The 18628-nt window shown below is 40.7% G+C and overlaps 1 protein-coding gene across 3 annotated transcripts; it reads left to right on the top strand.

The window, feature by feature from the left end:
* Positions 1–1915: 1915 nt before the first annotated feature.
* On the top strand, positions 1916–18283 carry si:ch211-198m17.1 (uncharacterized threonine-rich GPI-anchored glycoprotein PJ4664.02). Of its 3 annotated transcripts, XM_041063492.1 has the most exons (15): positions 1916–2056; positions 10317–12284; positions 12899–12948; positions 13000–13060; positions 13569–13667; positions 13789–13898; positions 13984–14042; positions 14137–14261; positions 14393–14527; positions 15280–15322; positions 15510–15547; positions 15654–15741; positions 15905–16100; positions 16607–16639; positions 17008–18283. In XM_041063492.1, the coding sequence occupies exons 1-15, from the start codon at positions 2005–2007 to the stop codon at positions 17134–17136; spliced, it is 3186 nt and encodes a 1061-aa protein (XP_040919426.1). In that variant the 5' UTR covers positions 1916–2004; the 3' UTR covers positions 17137–18283. The 3 variants fall into 3 exon arrangements, with proteins under 3 accessions (XP_040919426.1, XP_040919424.1, XP_040919425.1); XM_041063490.1 differs by having other exon boundaries at positions 12899–13060; positions 17008–18282; XM_041063491.1 differs by lacking the exon at positions 16607–16639 and having other exon boundaries at positions 12899–13060; positions 17008–18281.
* The last annotated feature ends 345 nt before the right edge of the window (positions 18284–18628 follow it).

Genomic DNA, 18628 nt, shown 5'->3' with positions numbered 1-18628 from the left:
CACACACAAAAAAAAATACTTCCTGGAAAATAGTCACTGACTGTTTATTATTTTAAGCAGTAGTTGTTTCTATGAGGATCTGACCTGTTAAAAACAGGTATTAGCTCTGATGTGATGAGGTTTCAGACCTTTGTGTGAGTGTGAAACCATTAGCTATGAGGAAAAATCACCTTCAACAGAAGGTTCTGTACCTGAATGTCAGAGAGGAAAGTTTACAGATCGGTCCCTTGTACCCGCTTTATTTAGTTATGGCATTTTGATTACTAAACCTTCATTAAATTAAGATTCAAAGATAGCAAACAAAACAAAAACCAGATGCTTCCAAAAAAGTCTGTCATTTGGTTGAACTGAACTTTTAAGCACTTTACTCAAGTGAAGCAAATACAAAGCTCTGGCAGCAATTGCATGTTTTGTTTACTGTGCTTCGTAAGACTGTCTCAGATTTTACATAACCACTGAGAACATAGCAGAGTAATGTTTAAGGATCCTTTCTTTTCATATCATCAGGTCATATCCTGACAAAGCCAATTTAGCCTAAGATGGTTGAGCCCATTTGGTCCACAATGAACAACATGAACAGAAAGGAAAGACCTAGGCGAGGGTTTATTATGTTGTTGTCAGAATAAGTTTGTGCTCTTATGTTACATGTTCTCATTTTTGGACAATGACATCACAAAAAAACTCTGACAAGGGAAGCAGATGGCACGATTCAACAGTGAATGGAAATCAGCTCACCACACAGTTTTTATCATCTAAACTTCCACAAAACATATTGATACACCTACATAAGAAGCACAGGTCTCACAGTCAGGTTGTTTTTACTGCAAACCACATCACGCCATCACAAACTTCAGTTTCACATTACCTGCGTGGATATCAAGCCACAGAAATCAAATTCATTTCAAAGTCAGATTGACCCAATCATGGTCCAGTGCTTAATGCTGCTGCTAGAGGCCAAATTTTAACCCAAACTTACAGATGCTTGAGAGACAACACAGAGAACCGATTGAAACTTTGCTCAGTGAGAGGACAGTACAGTGGCACAAGTATATCAAGTATGCAGCTGTACTGTAGTATTTGGATTTTTAGAATAAAATAGCGATAATTCACATAAAATTGTTGGTTTTTGTTCTTTTGGTGAAAATTTTGAAGAAAAACATCAAACGTGCCATGGCATACAGATCAGACTGAATGTTTGTATGGAAAAAGTCAGTTAGGCTGTATTTGATTAAGCGCTTTATTATTTGGATTATGGGTTGGTCATTGTGTGACATGTAGTGTTGAAACTATTTATTCACAGATGATAGAAAAAGCCAAATATGAATGGAATTTCCTTGGTGTACACTTTGCCAGGGAATCTATATATGTATATATTTTTTAATCCATTCAATACAGTTCTCGATTTGTCCATTGTGCCTTTTTTTAATCTGTATATTTTTTCTTTGTGATGGTGACGTGGCTCTATGGCAGTGTGGGTGGATTGCCATGAGATTTTGTACAGGCATTCATGGTCCCCAGTGGAAGAATCCTAATGACTTTGGTGATCTGGTAAGTGAAAATTGTTATCAATTCTTAATATTTCTGTCAGGGTTTTACATTATGATGGTCATGCTTGTCTTTTCGGTGTATTTACAGTTGCCCAACCCAACTGTATCAGAGCAGATCACTTATTAACTCACTCTTTACATTTGTGTAAACGATCAGCTAAAAATAGAATTTTATTGTACAGCGGCTTTCTCCGTTTCTGTACAGCTGAAGACAGGTTTACGGTCGGAGCACCGGCCCCTGGGTGGAGGCAGAGCCGTGCAGCTCCAGTACAGTAATGATGAGTGACAGCGGAGCCCGTCCAATCAGAGGAGGGACTAAAGCTTTTAATGCTGCGGGAGGCTGCAGCTTCCAGTAAGAGCCACCTGTAGCAGTCTGGTGGAGACAGCGTCTGAACAGTACCGTTACATTCACCGTTAAACCGGCTGGTTCTCTTCAGAAGAACCGGAGACTCGGAACATGTTTCTCAGCTGTCTGCCTGTCGTGTTTCTGCTGGCATCTGTCGCCAGAGGTGAGTGTTGTTTACTTTTACAGTGTTTACTAAGCTACCAAACTGTTTGTAACTGTGTGTTTCCTTCAACATAACACGCGCTTGATTTGGAATTTGAACCCTGGAAAAACGTTTTATTTTTTTACTAGTTTAACAGTTGTTTAACTTCAGTTCATCTTTAAACATCCTTACAAGTGGTCGTGTATTCAGGTCCTTTATACTATTTTATATTTACATAAACTGAATATTGATATTGATTTCTAATCACTATTCATGTGTATTATGTGTTACATTGTCATTATTGTCTTATGAAAGGGGTATATACAGAAACGCACACACAGGAACATTCACTGCAATTTATTTTATTTAAAAACAATCTTAGAAACTTGGTTAATTGTTAATAATCTTTTTTAATTTAAAAAGTAGTTCGTATCAGACTGTCAGGGATAGAAACGAGAAAGTATTGGATGTATATTTCTAATTCTGTCCCCAATGTTTATACAGTGACTATTGATAAAGACCAACATTTATCGAGTCCATCAGCCTTTATCAAGAAATGGACAGGCATTCAGTGTCTGATATTAGCTTGCTGTATATTATCAAATAAGCACTAAAGACCTAGAGGACTGAATCACATGAACAAACAATTGATACAACGTAGAAAGTATCATAGACCCCAAAAAAGAAATCAATAGTTGTATAAATCATGGAAATCATATTAAAATATCCTGAAAATATTCTGCTGTGCTGTCCAGCAGCTGTTCTTTAACCTGTTCCTGACAGGAAAGAGGATTTTTTTGTTATCTTGTTCAATTTATTCAAGTTTTTAAGAAAAATGCATCTTTCTTCTGTTTTTCACTACACATTCATGGGGGTGGGGTTTCCCCAAATAGTCTCTTACCCTGACTCACTGCTCCTTCAGTATGACTCAAAGCTCACTGGGGGTGGACAGATGCCAGCAAGGAGGCAACGGTCAAACAACAGCCAGCTCCCTGAAGAGCAGCGCACTCCACACACAAAGTTTACTCTGTGTGTGCATCAGCGTACCCCCTCGACAGCGTGGTGAAGCTGCCTGAGGAATTTTGATGAACCCTCCACTGTACGCTGCGTCGCTGAGCTTAGCTGCAGTTAAATCCATTGGTCACCCTTTTGTATTATTCTGGACCGTTCTGAAGTGCATCTCTGTGTTTAAAAGTTCTCATATGAAGACTCAGAGTCTGTCACTGTCATGTGCCAAAGCCTCCCTGGGAGCCTGCAGGCTGTTTGCATATTTCCCCTCCTGTCATGTGTCCTACTTGTATAGAAAACACAGAGTTAGAGGAAGGCTTGAAAGTGATGGAGGCTCCAGTTTAGGGCATGACTGAGTGTGTCTGAAGTAGCAGTAAAGAAGTCCAGATGAAAAGACCTCCTGAGGGTTGCGATCATCCTCCACTGAGTCTGGCGCCACGTTTTCTTGTGCCCCCTACAAAAAATCTTCCAGAGAGAAAGGAGCAGAGTTCTTTAAATGCCTGACTCTCTGTCCTCTGCCACTGCTTCCCCTCACACCACTTACAGTTGTCATATCTTCTCCACATGTGTCATGTTTTACAGGCTAGTCACTGTGAGGTCATTACCAGACCATGCAAGATCTGCTCAGGAGTTAACAGACAGTTGTAGGAATGAGACAGGACTCGTGTAGGGCTGCAGCTATGGTTATCTTTATTATCAGCTGATCTGATTATTATTTTCTTAATTAATTACTTAAAAAATAGTGAAAAAGTGCCATTCGCTATTTCTCAGAGGCCACTATCGTGTCTTCAGGTGGCTTTATTTGTCTGACTAACAGTCTAAAACCTCAAGATGCTCAGTTTACTGCTATATGTGACATTAAAACTACAAATTGTCACATTTGAGACTGAAACCCGGAGAATACTTGTCATTGTTGCTTTAAAAATGACTCTAGCTCTAGACTCATGTACTCGCACACATTATACAGCCTTTTTTTAGTCATCATTGTATGTTATCAGTGGGATAGAGTTCAGGTTCAATCAACAGCAATGTTGTTTGCGTATGACTCAGTTCTTCCTCTCCTTGTTTCTCTGTAAAATGAATACCTAATTTGATCTTCCTCATTTGACACCCTTACGTCTGCTGTTACATTGTTTTTACATCCACTTTTCATGCGCACTTGTTGCTCTGCCATTTCTTCCCCTGTCTTTTCTTCCTCTGTGGCTCCCTCCTGTTGGATTAGACCTGCTCCAGGGCAGTAAATCTCAGTCTGTAATTGGAAAGCATGTGCTGGCGGAGCTTTAATTGGATATGATATGTGCAGAGGCCCTGCGAGTGAGCTCTTGCTCCAGGGAGCCATCTGTTACCTCCGAGTTACAGTGTAAGAGCCCTGTTTGCTCAGATACAGAGAACTCATTTCTGTCTGCCTCCGCCTATTGAGGACGCCGCTTAAATTGGCGTCCGTCTGATCAAAGAGGAACAAAAGAAACTGACCCACAGTATGACATATAATACAGACGGAGATAAGATATTTAGCCTCTTTTAATTTGTTTGGCATGCCACTCTGCGTATCCTAGTGCAAAACTAATTGTTAAACCACCGTGACTTTCTTAGCTGTGCTGATAATGTGTGTGTGGCTGTTTGTGTAGGGCTGCACACGTGTGTCAGGCATCAAGTCTGTCTTGTCAGCAGCAGGAAGAGCCACAGTCCTGGCCAAGATGAAGTTTTAATGACAGACCAGCTCAAAAAGAGCAAAGTCCTAGCAGGACAGGGAGTCAGGGCTTTAATTTTGCTCAGTCATGTTTATTTCTCATGTGTTAATGATACACAACCACTGTGTATCACCATCCAGTGAATGAAGGAGCTTAGAAATCAATCATGGCTTTTTGTCGCATTGATGAAAGCAAATAATAGTAATGATAATAATAACAGCAAATCCAATACTGCGATAAAGCAGTCCTGTAATGATCTAATCCAATCAGAGATACTGCAGGGGTAGACAGCTGACAGCTTTCTTTTGTGTCATTGTATATACCGTCATTAAGCCGAAACTCAGTTAGATTCAATGATTGAAGTTAATCAGTTAGTCAAACAAAACGGTTTTAATAACTGATCAATTGTCAGCCGTTTTTTTATACATCTTTCATTCTTACTGACGTCAAGAAATTTATTTTAACCATGTAATCTAGAGCTGTATGTCCACCATATGAGGCACGGGTGCATCCTCTGATCAGGACTGTCAACACGGGACACGCAGCAGGATGATGGACTGTTGGTTGATCAAAATAAAAGCTCCCTCTCTGTCCTTTGAGGTCGCCCCTGATGAACCGGCGTAAGCTGCGTCGCTTTGATGTGCCAGCCCTCCGGCAAGGTTTCCCCTTAGAACTGGACACTGAGGGAAACTGACCTGTTTGTATTTGTGTGTGTACATTGAGGATTGTAACACAGGGATGGGCACCTTTAAATATCAGGGGGTCATAAAGCAGCATGTTAGAAATGCTCACTCTCATTAGCCAGCAAAGGGACCCAAAGTGTGACCAGTAATTAGCTGAGAGCTATAGTCCAGGATGCCTCCAGCGGTCTCTTCTTTGATCAGCTTGTTTCAGATGCCATACCGCATGATTTCTGAAACACACACACACACACGCTATAGGTCAGCTCCCCACATGACACCTCTGTCTCCTAATGAGATCCTGCCTTTTGGCCTCAGGCTTTTCCTGACTGTGGGGTCACAACCTGTCAGTTCCCCTCCTGCTCTGTGTGCATTCTTTAATCAGGTCTCGTGCAGTGCTGCTGCGTGTGGTGAAATATTACAGGAACGTGCTCATGAACTGAAAATATTTCGTGACAACGTTGAGAAATGAGGAAATTGTTTGTCCTCGGATTCCTTCAGGGAATTAGTATCCCTCGCCCAGAGTTGTGCCATCACTACAGAGGGGGATTTACTCCTAGGGAGTGGCAGCATGTGCAGGAAGTTGAGGTTGTGTTAGGGGAACTGGATCTGACAGTCCCTTCATGAACAGGTACTTCACAGAAGTGCTACTGTGTTGCACGAACAGAAATCCCCTGAAGTGCCGCACTGAGCTGAAACAAGAGCATCGACGCCAAAGTCGAGCTCCGTCTCTGTCTGTTAGTGATTTGAAGTAAGGCGAAGCTTTGACAGCTGGAAGCAGACGTCTCCTTGGCAACAGATACACTCCCACACTGCACTTGTTTGATTTCCACATTGTAAAAGAAAAGGAAAGATAGAAGTGGAGAGGCGTGGCAGCTTTTAAGTGGCTTCAGCATAGTGATAGTTTGTCAAACCAAGTAGCGGGTGTTCTTACTAGAGTTGGACCAAAGGAATACCTCTCAGTAGGCAAAGCCGGACCTTCTTATCCATATCCTCCTGAGTGTGTGTGTATGTGTTCGCAGGCCGACCTTAGACCCACATGTCACCCTGCCTGACCCAGTCATCCCTTTTGTGTCTGCAGGGGATTATCCGGCTGTAGGTTAAATCCTTAAAGACAGGGCTCCCTGTCAGACGTGCAACGCAGACTGTGCTCTTGATTACGCCACTGTTTCAACTATATTACATTAACTGTCTGTTTACATTGTTTTAAATGGGTTTAACAAACGTCTCCAGCCTCTTGGTACCGTCACAATCGCAGGGGACTGAGAAGCCGTGCCAGCAGCTCTGTCAAAGTCAAAAAACAAAGGCGTTGGGCTGCTAATATGCACTTTAAGAAATGCTGTGGTTTGTGGGTAATTTTAAACACACATTGTTGCAACTATTGTTGTATCCGTCTTTGGCGTCATGGACGCTCAGTGAAACTTGGTCGCAGTTGATTCTGCGCACTTCATTTATGGCTCACATTCCTTTGTCAACAGAAAGAGAGAAGCACTACTGAACTTTTAAGGTGGAAGCAAATATCACAGACCACAACATTTGTTTATGTTAAGCTGCACACACACACACATTTTTGTCGATTACAATAACCCTTTTGTTCATCACTTCCCCCCGTGTCCATAAATAGAGTCTAGGTTTTTTTTTTAATGGTGAGACCATAACATTCTTTCCATATCTTTTGCTGATTATTCATGATGGGTATCAGAAATATCTCAACATATCAGGAGCCTTTGCTGAATATGGCATTTTCAAGGTCTCAGTTGTAACATCTTGCTGACAGCAACATCAAACCATAATCAAACCATAATCGCTGCTTGTGAAAGCCACAGGGAACAAACTGAGCCTTTACAAGGTCATTGCAGTAGGGTGTATTGCCAAACTCATATCAGAATTTTTATGTACATGAATCACAAGAATAGAGGGAATGTTAGAAGTGTTATCACACACAAAACCTCTCATAGTTTTTCTTTTTCCCATCATTATGGTAGTGCTGACAGGTGATGCTGCAGAAGGACTGATTTTGTAATTTTCCTAAGCAGTAACCTCTCTTCTCCGTTGCGCTTATGTAATGACTTGATGGTATTACATTAGATAGATGGTCGGTATAGTAGTACAAGGTGATAAGGGTGGCAATAGTTTACTGATTGGGACCTTTAAAATGGTAATAAAGGACAGCATTAGATTATGTAACTCATCAGTGCTGCCAATTTATTTCTACATTTTATAATGCTCAAAGTGTAATAATGCTTTGATTTCATATCAAGTCTGGCATTAATTCAGATCTTACCACTTCAGGAACCAATATAACACCCTTAGGTGTCACATTGGTAATCAGTAATACCCTTAGATGTTACATTCCTTAAACTTTTTGAGTTTTTGATCAAGAGACCGTTATGAACCATGTTTTTAATCAGGGCTGCTTGAAATGATTAAACTCTTAGATAATGTTTTTCCACACTAAATGATAAGAAATTAATATTTGGAATAATTAAATTCAGAATGAGGAGCTTTGCATCATTTATTAGTCTCGTATTATTTGAGAGATAGCAAGCCATAACAAGACTAGCCTACCACCATGCTAGCACCTTTGTAAGACTGTACTTAGGCACAGTTTGTTGTATTAGTTTAAATTAAAAATTTGACTTGATGATGGTCCTATATATAAAGTCAGGAGATGAACAACGTGATTACAGTTCATCCTGACAGGGACATAAACTGTGCCAAATTTTATCATATTGGGGCATTAGTTTTGACAGGAACTTATTGTTTTATTCAGTAGAAAATCATCTCCCAGACAGAACTCTCTCTTTACTTTCCAATGCCCTCTTCTAACTGACCTTGTCCAAAATTAATGATTTGTTTGTGCGTATCATTAGTCAAGATGCAGGGACAGACTGGTACACTGTAAACTTTCCATTCAGACAATTAAGTAAAGATGAAAGACGCTGATAAAAAAGTGGTTTCTCAACACACACAGAGCTGATAAGACTCTTGAACTAAGACTTAGTTCATGTGTCCACACCTGTAGAGCTAATGTTACTCTAACTTTCTAACCACTGGGCTACAGGCTTGTGTGTTGAATGATTAAAACTGTATTTCTAAAATGTTAAGGCCTTCCACAGGCTTTTAGTACAAATCTACCTGCTGGCACTGACACTAGCTTATTGGTACGCAGCCACCACATTGGGCCAGGTCACACACACCTGAATAATCAGGATGGAGCGTAAACTGAAACTGGCTGCCAGGTTTCGATAAAGCAATAGGAATCTGAAAAATGGCCAAGATGTGATGTGTTTTTGAAAAAAGCAAATAAAACGTGCTTGTCAGATTTAAGTAGAATGTAAGGTATGCAGGAATGAAGTGCTGTGAAATGCTTGACCTTCTATTCAGCCGCTGATGGGAACACATAAGTTCTTGCAAACGATGCAGAGGAAAATGTAACACACAGGGCTAATCAGCTAGATCTGATTTAAGAGGGTTTTTTTTTTTTTTTTATTAATCTTGATCTCTGGACATCCAGTAAGATTAGTCCGTTGCCCTTGAGTTTTAATCTAGATGAGCCAGTCACAAAATATATGTGTTTTACAGAAAAGATCTCATGCTATGCTGCTCCACATATAGATGTCTAACTCTGCCACTCCTTTACTTTATGACCACTAACAACATTAGTGTTAGTGTAGACTATATATGTTTTCTCATCTTTCATCACTTATGTATCATCATTGATTTCTTAATGTCTTATTCCATTGTCCTAGTACATGTTTTTCAAAGGCAGGTATCCATAAAAGTCATCTGTCACAGGGTGTGGAGCCTGTGGGTTTTTTTTTTTTTCATCTCTAAATGAGTCTTGGTTACTAAGTGACAAAGACATGAAGTCACACAGAAAATAATCAAATCATGCTCAGGATCTGATATTAGTCTTGGTTTTCTCACCACTTCCTTGTTCTTTTGAGATGACTTGCCGGGGAAAACTGTTTGTGTAAGGCGTCCACTGGCTCCGAGCAATATGTCGTCTCTCTGGCTGCTGAAAAGGGGCTTTGAATATAATCATTCAATGCAAATAGATGAGATGCTGAGGTAAACAGGCTAAGCCATTATCTAAGACCTCCTACTGTTTGCAGCGCTCCTCAAGCTGCCCTCGGGCTTCCTCTGTTCCCCTATAAATGCAAAGCAGAGAGTGGGAGCAGGCTAAATGGGAACAGGTGTCACAGCAGCACACTGAACAAACAGGAGGCAACTCTCTCCTTTAAGATGGTCAAATGAAGTTGGCAGCACTTGTGACTGACACATGTTGGTGTTGTAAACAGCCGTCACTTTTGGTATTTCTTATCTGCTGAGTGACGACTTTTGTCAAGTTTTTATGCACTTAGGGTTAAATGTTTATTTAAGACACTACCTTGTTGCCCTCTCTGTCTTAAAAGTGCCTACTGAGCCATTAGTACTATGCAGGGTGTGATGCAAAGTTTCAATTTTTAAATTTAATTTTATTCACAATATGTCACTGTAGTTACACAAACCTCTCAAATCAAATGTATTACTGACACATTGTATTGGACAGTTCCAAGATCTTACTGTATGTATTAACAATGGCATCTGTCTGTAAAAGTACACATTTTTGTTAAAATAACAGTACAACAAACTTCAAGTCAAAAGTAAATTCAAGTAAATTATTTTTTTTAGCAGGATGTCTCTAAAAACACTTAATAGTCCTACCTCTAGAAGTTAAACCACTGGGGGTTAGCAGAAACAAAAAAGATTTTCAGGGGGTGTTACATGATGGTTTGAATTTTCGCTTTGCTTATGGGTGATATCATATATTTGGACGCCCGAAGATTTTAGCTACATATGCCCATGGAAGAGAAGGCTATGAGCTGATTATTTTTTGTGCTTTTGTTTTGGCTGTAGGAAACATCACCACTACTGGAGAATCAATCACAGCTGTAACAGCAAGCTCAAATTCAAGCAGCGACAACGGGACCAGCAGTCTTACAACTTCAGAACCAATCACTTTAGAGCGCTTCACATCTTCACCTACAACTAAAGAAAATGGCACCACAGGATCTTCAACCGTGGAACCATCAACCACCCATGTAGATTCAAGCACCGAATCCAGGATGACTACAGGAACAGTCAACAGCACCGTAACTGACAACAGTAACTTCACCACTGACAGTCCGACTAACTCTCCATCAGCTCCATACAATGCTACAGTGTTGTCCACTACAAGCCCAGTGACAAGCCATCCCACCAACGCTAGTGAGACTACAAATACAACCACCACATCTGCTTCAGATCAAACAATGACCAGCAATCATACATCAGCTACAAGTACGCCAATCACACACACCAATGACATAACTATGACCACACCAGAAACGCACACAAGCAACGGCACTACAACTATGACTACACCAATCACCCTTACCCTGACTACACCATTCACAGACGCAAACAATGGCACAAATATGACTACACCAATCACACACACAAGTAACAGCACAACAATGACTACACCAATCACAGGCACAAACAATGGCACAAACATGACTACACCAATCATAAACACAAGTAACAGCACAACTATGACTACACCAATCACAGGCACAAGTAACAGCACAACTATGACTACAGCAATCACAGGCACAAACAATGGCACAAACATGACTACACCAATCATAAACACAAGTAACAGCACAACTATGACTACACCAATCATAAACACAAGTAACAGCACAACTATGACTACACCAATCATACAAACAAGTAACAGCACAACTATGACTACGCCAATCATAAACACAAGTAACAGCACAACTATGACTACACCAATCATACAAACAAGTAACAGCACAGCTATGACTACACCAATCATAGGCACAAACAATGGCACAACTATGACTACACCAATCACAGACGCAAACAATGGCACAGCTATGACTACACCAATCACAGACACAAACAATGGTACAGCTATGACTACACCAGTCACAGACGCAAACAATGGCACAACTATGACTACACCAATCACAGACACAAACAATGGCACAACTATGACTACACCAATCACAGACACAAACAATGGCACAGCTATGACTACACCAATCACTGACGCAAACAATGGCACAGCTATGACTACACCAATCACAGACGCAAACAATGGCACAACTATGACTACACCAATCACAGACACAAACAATGGCACAGCTATGACTACACCAATCACTGACGCAAACAATGGCACAGCTATGACTACACCAATCACAGACACAAACAATGGCACAGCTATGACTACACCAATCATAGACACAAACAATGGCACAGCTATGACTACACCAATCACACACACCAGCAACGACACAACAATGACTACATCGATGATACACACAAATGGTACGACTATGACCACACCGATCACCCACACAAGCAACGGCACAACTATGACTACACCAATGACACACACCTCTAACAGCATAACTACAACTGCACTGGCTACACAAACAAGCAACAACACAACTGCAATTATAGCCACGACACAGCTGAGCAACATCACAACAGCTCCAGCTCCAGCAACCACACAAACCAGCAACAGCACAACTGCAAGTCCAGTAACTCAAGAAACGTCTACAGCTACACTAACTACAGCTACACCCGCAAATTCTACTAACACCTCTCTTGCGACTCCCGTACCCACTACCACAACCTCGTCCTCTACCATCAGCACAAACACAACACTGACAGCTGGACCCCCACTCTCTTCACCTACTTCTATCTCCACCTCCAGTTCTGTCCCTCCAAACACCTCCCCAGGCAGTAGCACCGCACTCCCTACTGGAAATACCACCACCCTTAGTCCCTCAACAACAACCCTTGGAGGTAGGACTAACAGCATGATGAGTGCTCATGTGTGTTCTTACAATAACATGGAGGTGAGACAGAAATTACTGTAAAACCTGGTGTTTGAATGCTTTTTGAATGCCACAGCATTTTAATCTTCTTCTTTGAACACCTGAATATGTATTTAAAGCCTGCATAAGCTCTGAGACCCAACACGATGAATTTGATAAAAAAATATGCAAATTAATAAAAACAAGGCCAACATCTTGAATTACCTATCACAAGCAAGTTTTAAGTCTGTCCAACTTCCTTTGTCTCAACTGAAACCAACGCTGGTGTAGAAAGTAGGAAATCAGTCAAAAAACGGATGCTGTGCTCTGGAGCATTGTGTGCAGTATTGTAAACTATATGTGATTTGTTGCTAATGGAAAACTCTCCTCTGTAGATTTCTCTCCCATAAAATAATTAAATGCCGAGTCAGACCTGTTAAAGCCTTACAGCTTTTCGTAGGCTCTATTTGAGATTTGGGTAAATGATAATTTCTGTCTGATAATTTTGCCTTCTGCAGCTTTACACAGGAAATTGAACTGTATGTTACTGGCTATAGTTTAAATGTCTTTGGACTGATCTTTAATCATTTTTTCATCGAACAGTGACCAGCCCCACTACACAAATCACCACTTTGACTCATTCAACCGAACCAGTCAGTAGCACTACAACAGCCTCACTCACCACCACCCTGCAACCAACAGAGGTCACCACCAGCAACTCCACCACAGAAGCCCCACCCATAACTACTCTGAGCCCAGTCATCGGTTTGTAACTTTTTCTAAAGTGTTGTATTATAGTCCTGGTATATACAGGTTTTTAATTCCAACCAAACACTACTGCAGGATTACATTAGTCAACCCAGTCAGGGAAAATCATTGCTTTCGTTTATAATGAGAAAAACAGAGAAGATGTTACACTGGATGTTAAAGCAGCTATACAGGTTTACTGTTTTGGTTTACCTCTACCACTCCCAACTGTAGCAAGAGGCTGCTTTGCACAAACAACACTCCAAAAAAATATTTACCAGCTGTAGAGCCAGATATTCCCCACAGGTAGAGGCCAAAAACAGTTAAAACTGAGGGAATATTGGACTTATATTCATCAGGTAGCCAGAAACACAACTCTAAATGAATGATAATGTTGCTTTGCTTGCTGATTGTGTAAATAAGTTTAGTTCACTTATTTTAGTTATTGAAGGCTTAACAGATTCAGCTCTCATGAAATTAGTTGGCCAGTTGTTTAATGCCGAATTTTTCTTCCATCTCTCATCAGTGTGTCCGTCTGTCCCATGCCCACTTGAAAGCGTCTGTCTTAATGGCACTTGCCAGTGTCTGTCTGGTAGCTACCTGCTAAAAGACAGCTGCGTACCTGGTAAGGACGTAACAGCATTTAATGTCTGGTCAGATGAGGAAATCGTAATGGGGCGTTGGCCATGAAACTCTTTGCTGAAAGATCTTTTGATTTATTTTCCCTTCTCCTCCTCTCCTCTCAGCCCAAGTGTTCCCAGGTGAGCTCCATTTCACGTCCTTGACATTTCAAACTCAAATGAGCGACAGGTCCTCGGAAATATTCCAAAAGACGGCGGCTAACATCTCAACAGCGGTAAGTCATGAGTTAGTGAAGCAAGATGAATAGTTATAGTATCCCTCTCTCAGTCATTAAACCACACGTTTATTCTTTTTCATAGCTTAGAGATGCCCTCAACAATCAGCCGGGGTATATACGATCTGATGTTGTTGAACTTCAGTGAGTACTATCTCTTTCTCCTGCCGCACAAACACATTATGCCACAAGTTACAAAAGATTTCTTAGCTGTTCTATAATCTCTGTGATTCTCCAGACCAGGAAGTGTGAGAGCAAGTGTGAACAACATCTTTGATAGCTCCAACGCCACTCAACAATCTGTCGATCAGGCCATTAGTGAGGCTATATCCAATGGAATTTTGACCAATGTTACATTCACAAGTAAGTACTGCTAGTATACCAACCAAGCCAAGGGAAATGCAGTTTGTTTTCAAAGGGGAACCTGACATTTAGTGGCCACGGGATATAATACATTATTTCTTCATACGTGTTTTATATGTACTCTGTCTCAGGTACAGATCTGTGCAAGCAGCAGCCATTACCTTGTGAGGTCTCCAGTACAACTTGCAAAAACACAAACGGCAAGGCTGTTTGTTTCTGTAAAGAGGGCTACATCTCCATGGTGTACTCAAACACCAGCTGCAGAGGTAAAAGCGACTATCTAATATTCTCCATTTATCTTCTTTATCGAGATTAGTGTTAGGTTTGAGTAATGTTCTAGGATTCATGTAATGTCTATGTTTGAAATCCTTTATTGTGCTCTGCTGCTTTGAGTATAGGCTGTAAAAGCAGATGACCCACAGCGTCTGAGAACAAACGCGACTGAAAATTTCCCAGCTGAGCTACAGTTAAGAGAACTGTAACAAAACCTCCGTAGCCTCACTGAAATACTTGTGTGTGAGAATAAGGGGGAGAAACAACAGGGAGTGAGACTCCGGGACAAGGTCAAGAGCTGGTGCTTTTTCTCCACGCTGACCCTTGACCCTTACTTCATTTATCTCTATAATTTATTTCTTTTTAATGGGGTTGTTTCCCTGGAAACACGTGGAAGAATCACAGCTTTCTCCTTCTGTGGAGTGTTGTGACCAAGGAGATTGCCTATAGGAAGCTCTAATAAAGAATAAGACCTTTAGCGTCAGATGTTATGTTCCATATAGTTCCTTTTCCAGGAAGGACATAATATGCTATTATATGCTTATTTGAAAAGGTCATGATGCAGCCTCCATATGAAGAGGCTCTTGTTGTGCTCATGTTTCCATTTCATGCATAACCAGGCGTACAGTACTTCTCCATCTCACCATGGCTGAGTCTGAAACTGTAGCTTGTTATGTTCTCATTTCAATCTCTGTGTGCAGAACGTTTTGTGTGTGTGTTTCAGTTATTGTGTTTCTTTTTGTAGCTTGTCCAAGTGGCCAGAGGGCAGTGGGCGACACATGCCAACCGTGAGTACACAGATTTTTCATATGGTTCACAGGGTAAGTTTTGCACGTCATCTGTGAGGTGTCTGTGCATCAGTGTGTGGGGTGAAGTAAAGTTACGTGTGCATTTAGTGTTAAACTCCATTAAGATGCTACAGGACAGCCATGAAAAATGAATATCATTGCATTTAACTGCTCTGTTTTCCTTCAGATGTTCATTTGGATACGCTGGATTCAACTGCAGTGACTGTGAGTAACAACACTATTTCAAAAGCAAAGTAATGTAGCAGCTGTAGAAACAAATATGCACTGACTTGCATAAATTGATAATACGTCTTAAATTGTGTCTTTACAGCGGCTCTGCTGGCAGTGGTGGTCATCTCCTGTGTACTAGGAGGAATTCTTCTCATCCTGATCCTGGCTTTGCTCATATACCTCTGCTGGTGGGAACATTAAAAAAATATGGCTTGCAGATCTGTAGATGTAAAAGTTTTGTTGAAAAATTAAGTTTATTGGTTTTTATACATCAGATACAAGAAACTGTGTTTTAACGTCAGTTGAATACCTATAATTTAAATCATTCATGTTACTCATTTTACTTTTCAGCACGAGATGCTCAAAGAGTAAGCCAGACTACGACAGCAGTCCATACTCATCAGGTGACTTAAACCAACCCTGGCCCGCAGGCATCACTCCCATCCCTCGTGCCTCCACTAACTGGGATGCAGCTCATTCCATAGAGATGACAGAAGGCAGCAGCTCTGGAAACTTGGTGGAGAAAAAGCCTCAAACCAATGGATTGGTGAGTTATCGCAGTTCTTCTGTCGTCTCAGTCGTCTGACTAACCGCCAATCCTCGGACTAACAGTCTTGCATAGTGTCGATCATCCACAAATCAATTTGATCAGTGTTGACCCACCATCTTGCATCCAGATCGCACTCGCTTATTAACCTTAAACCCATAATGATTTGATCATTTGCAGGGGAAAAACACATGTAGTTCTAGGTTAAAAGTGTGTTTCTTTTAGCTTCTGTAGAACCGTTGTTTCGGTATCATTTCAATCACTATATTTCATCAGTGTGTAGGTAGGACCGTGTTTTTTGACCTGCAAATCAGCAAATCCATGCTCAGTGGGTACAGCGACCATCCTGTATCACTTCAGTGACACATTAGATGCTTTGTTGATATGTTTTCAACCCCGTGCACACCGGTCTGTTTAACCCAATCATCCAGAATGTTAACACAGTGCTAGCATGTAACTCCCACCCATGCTCCCTGCTTTTCCTGACTCCCAGTGTGTTGCTTTAGGGTTTTCAGCCGAAAAAGAAAGGATGGAAAAAGGTAAGGCATGGCTTTGCTTTTAGATTCTGATTTTCCTTGATGCCCCCGGCTGATGTTTTAGACAGGCCACAGTGAGAATCACGGTGGTGGGGGTTTAAGGTGATGGGAAGCTTCGTGAGAGATCTGTGACTGTTGTGGAAAGCAGCACGCTTTCATGTTCATGCAAAGTCTAGTGAGTGACAGTTCAAAGAAACTCTGCTGATGCTAGTTTGGGAATAGTCATGAATAGTTTTTCACTGCACGTTGGTGACTGTGGTTATTGTCTGTGTGTGTTCTTGGCTTTTGTGGGCGTTTGTGAGTGAATACGTGAAGTCCCTGCGTCTAAAAGACACCGATACTCTGACTGACTGCTTTCACTGACATTTCAGACGGGATCGTACGATCTCAACCCAGATGGAATGAAGACCTTCAAAGGTAAAGCTCCATCCCGTTACTCCTACCTGGTTCAAGGCCACGAAAACCCTTACTTCTTACCAGGAGATGAGAAGAAAAACTGAAAAACATGTAGTGAGTATGAGTGAGAAACAACGGATCACAAAGAAGTCACTGATTTGAAACTGTGGGTCTACAGGCACATTTCCTGAGCAGGACCAGCTTATTTATACATTTTTGAACTGGCTCGGGTTGACGACAAATCACAAAGAACATTTCTTAACTGGGAAACAGCCATCAAAGAGATTCATTAATGAGCAACAACATTTGAACAATCTTTTTTTTTTTTTAACCGGGACTATGTGCATCATGTCTGTTCTTGCTGTTTATAACCAGTAGATGTCGCTGTTGCCCAATCTAATCTATATAAATCTTCAGGTTTTTTTTAAAGGTACATTTGACTTTTTTAATGCTTTAAATCATTTTGTAGTCTTTTAAAATGAAGCTTCTTATATTGCTAATTGCACTAAAGTGTGTGTTAAGTTTACCTCCAGTTTTCCTCTGAAATCAGCGGTAAATTGAATGTGGGCTTTTTGGGGCTACTAGATATTTTCCTTAGGGGTATGATTATTTTTAAGAATATCCATCTTGAATGACTAAAGGGGCTGGATCCCTGGCTCGGGCTATTTTTAAAGGGATTTTTATTGCAGCTGTCTAAAGCTCAGTACTTTCTGTATATGTTGAAGGTGCACTTGCAAAATGTGCCTGTTTTAATGGTCTGTTTGACAAATAGTGTGTTAGACCTATAGGTAGACGAATAGGAAACATTATGCAAAGCTGGTGATGAAGCCGGCCTCCTGGATGTGCCAATTATCACTTGTATACATTTCTCCTGGAAACTCTTATATGTATATTTATCCTTGTGTGTCTGAGACAGTGCACTATTTTATAAGTGTGTAAAGTTTTTGTAAATAAGTGAAGCTCTGTTGGCAGAGAATGTGTGTGTGTGTGTATGCAATGGAAATAAATTACATATATAATTTAATAAAACAGACTTGTTCCTGTTGAATGTAGTGAGTGTAACTACCTTATGCAAGTACTTAAACAGCTTTAACACCCACTGATTCAAACCGTTGTGCCTTTCTGAGTCTTTTACAGCCCATTTGTGTGTAGAATAGACGGAGGTACACTGAATTCATTTGACATTTATCGGCATCTGAAGACTTTAAAGTGTCGATAATTCTAAGCCAGTCTAAATATCTGAATTGATCAAAGGACTAAGATATTCGAATGCTTCACTGACTCATTGCAGACTGTGTAATACAGTTCTGATTGACCAGTGTGGTGACCTAAAAGTGCTGCATTAAGAAAAGCTTCTTTAAGCTGCAGAAACTGAAAACACAGGTTCAGATGAGTGTATCTACTGAGATATCAGTAAACAAAAACCCTGTTTATTGACTCCTGACAAGATCTTTGCTCGGTTGGTGCCTTCTGTTTATTCATAAATGTGTATGACTTTATTTTTCTTTTCCTTCCTGTACTCAGACAAAACATTCTTGTTTTTTTGTTGTTTTTTTTTTTAGAGCTTTTGTTTTACAATTGGGGCATGTTGTGTTC

This window comes from Toxotes jaculatrix, chromosome 18 (assembly GCF_017976425.1).
Source record: "Toxotes jaculatrix isolate fToxJac2 chromosome 18, fToxJac2.pri, whole genome shotgun sequence".
NCBI classification, from domain to species: Eukaryota; Metazoa; Chordata; class Actinopteri; family Toxotidae; genus Toxotes; species Toxotes jaculatrix.
Note: the sequence above shows the minus strand (reverse complement) of the source record. Positions and strands in the feature narration are given on the sequence as shown.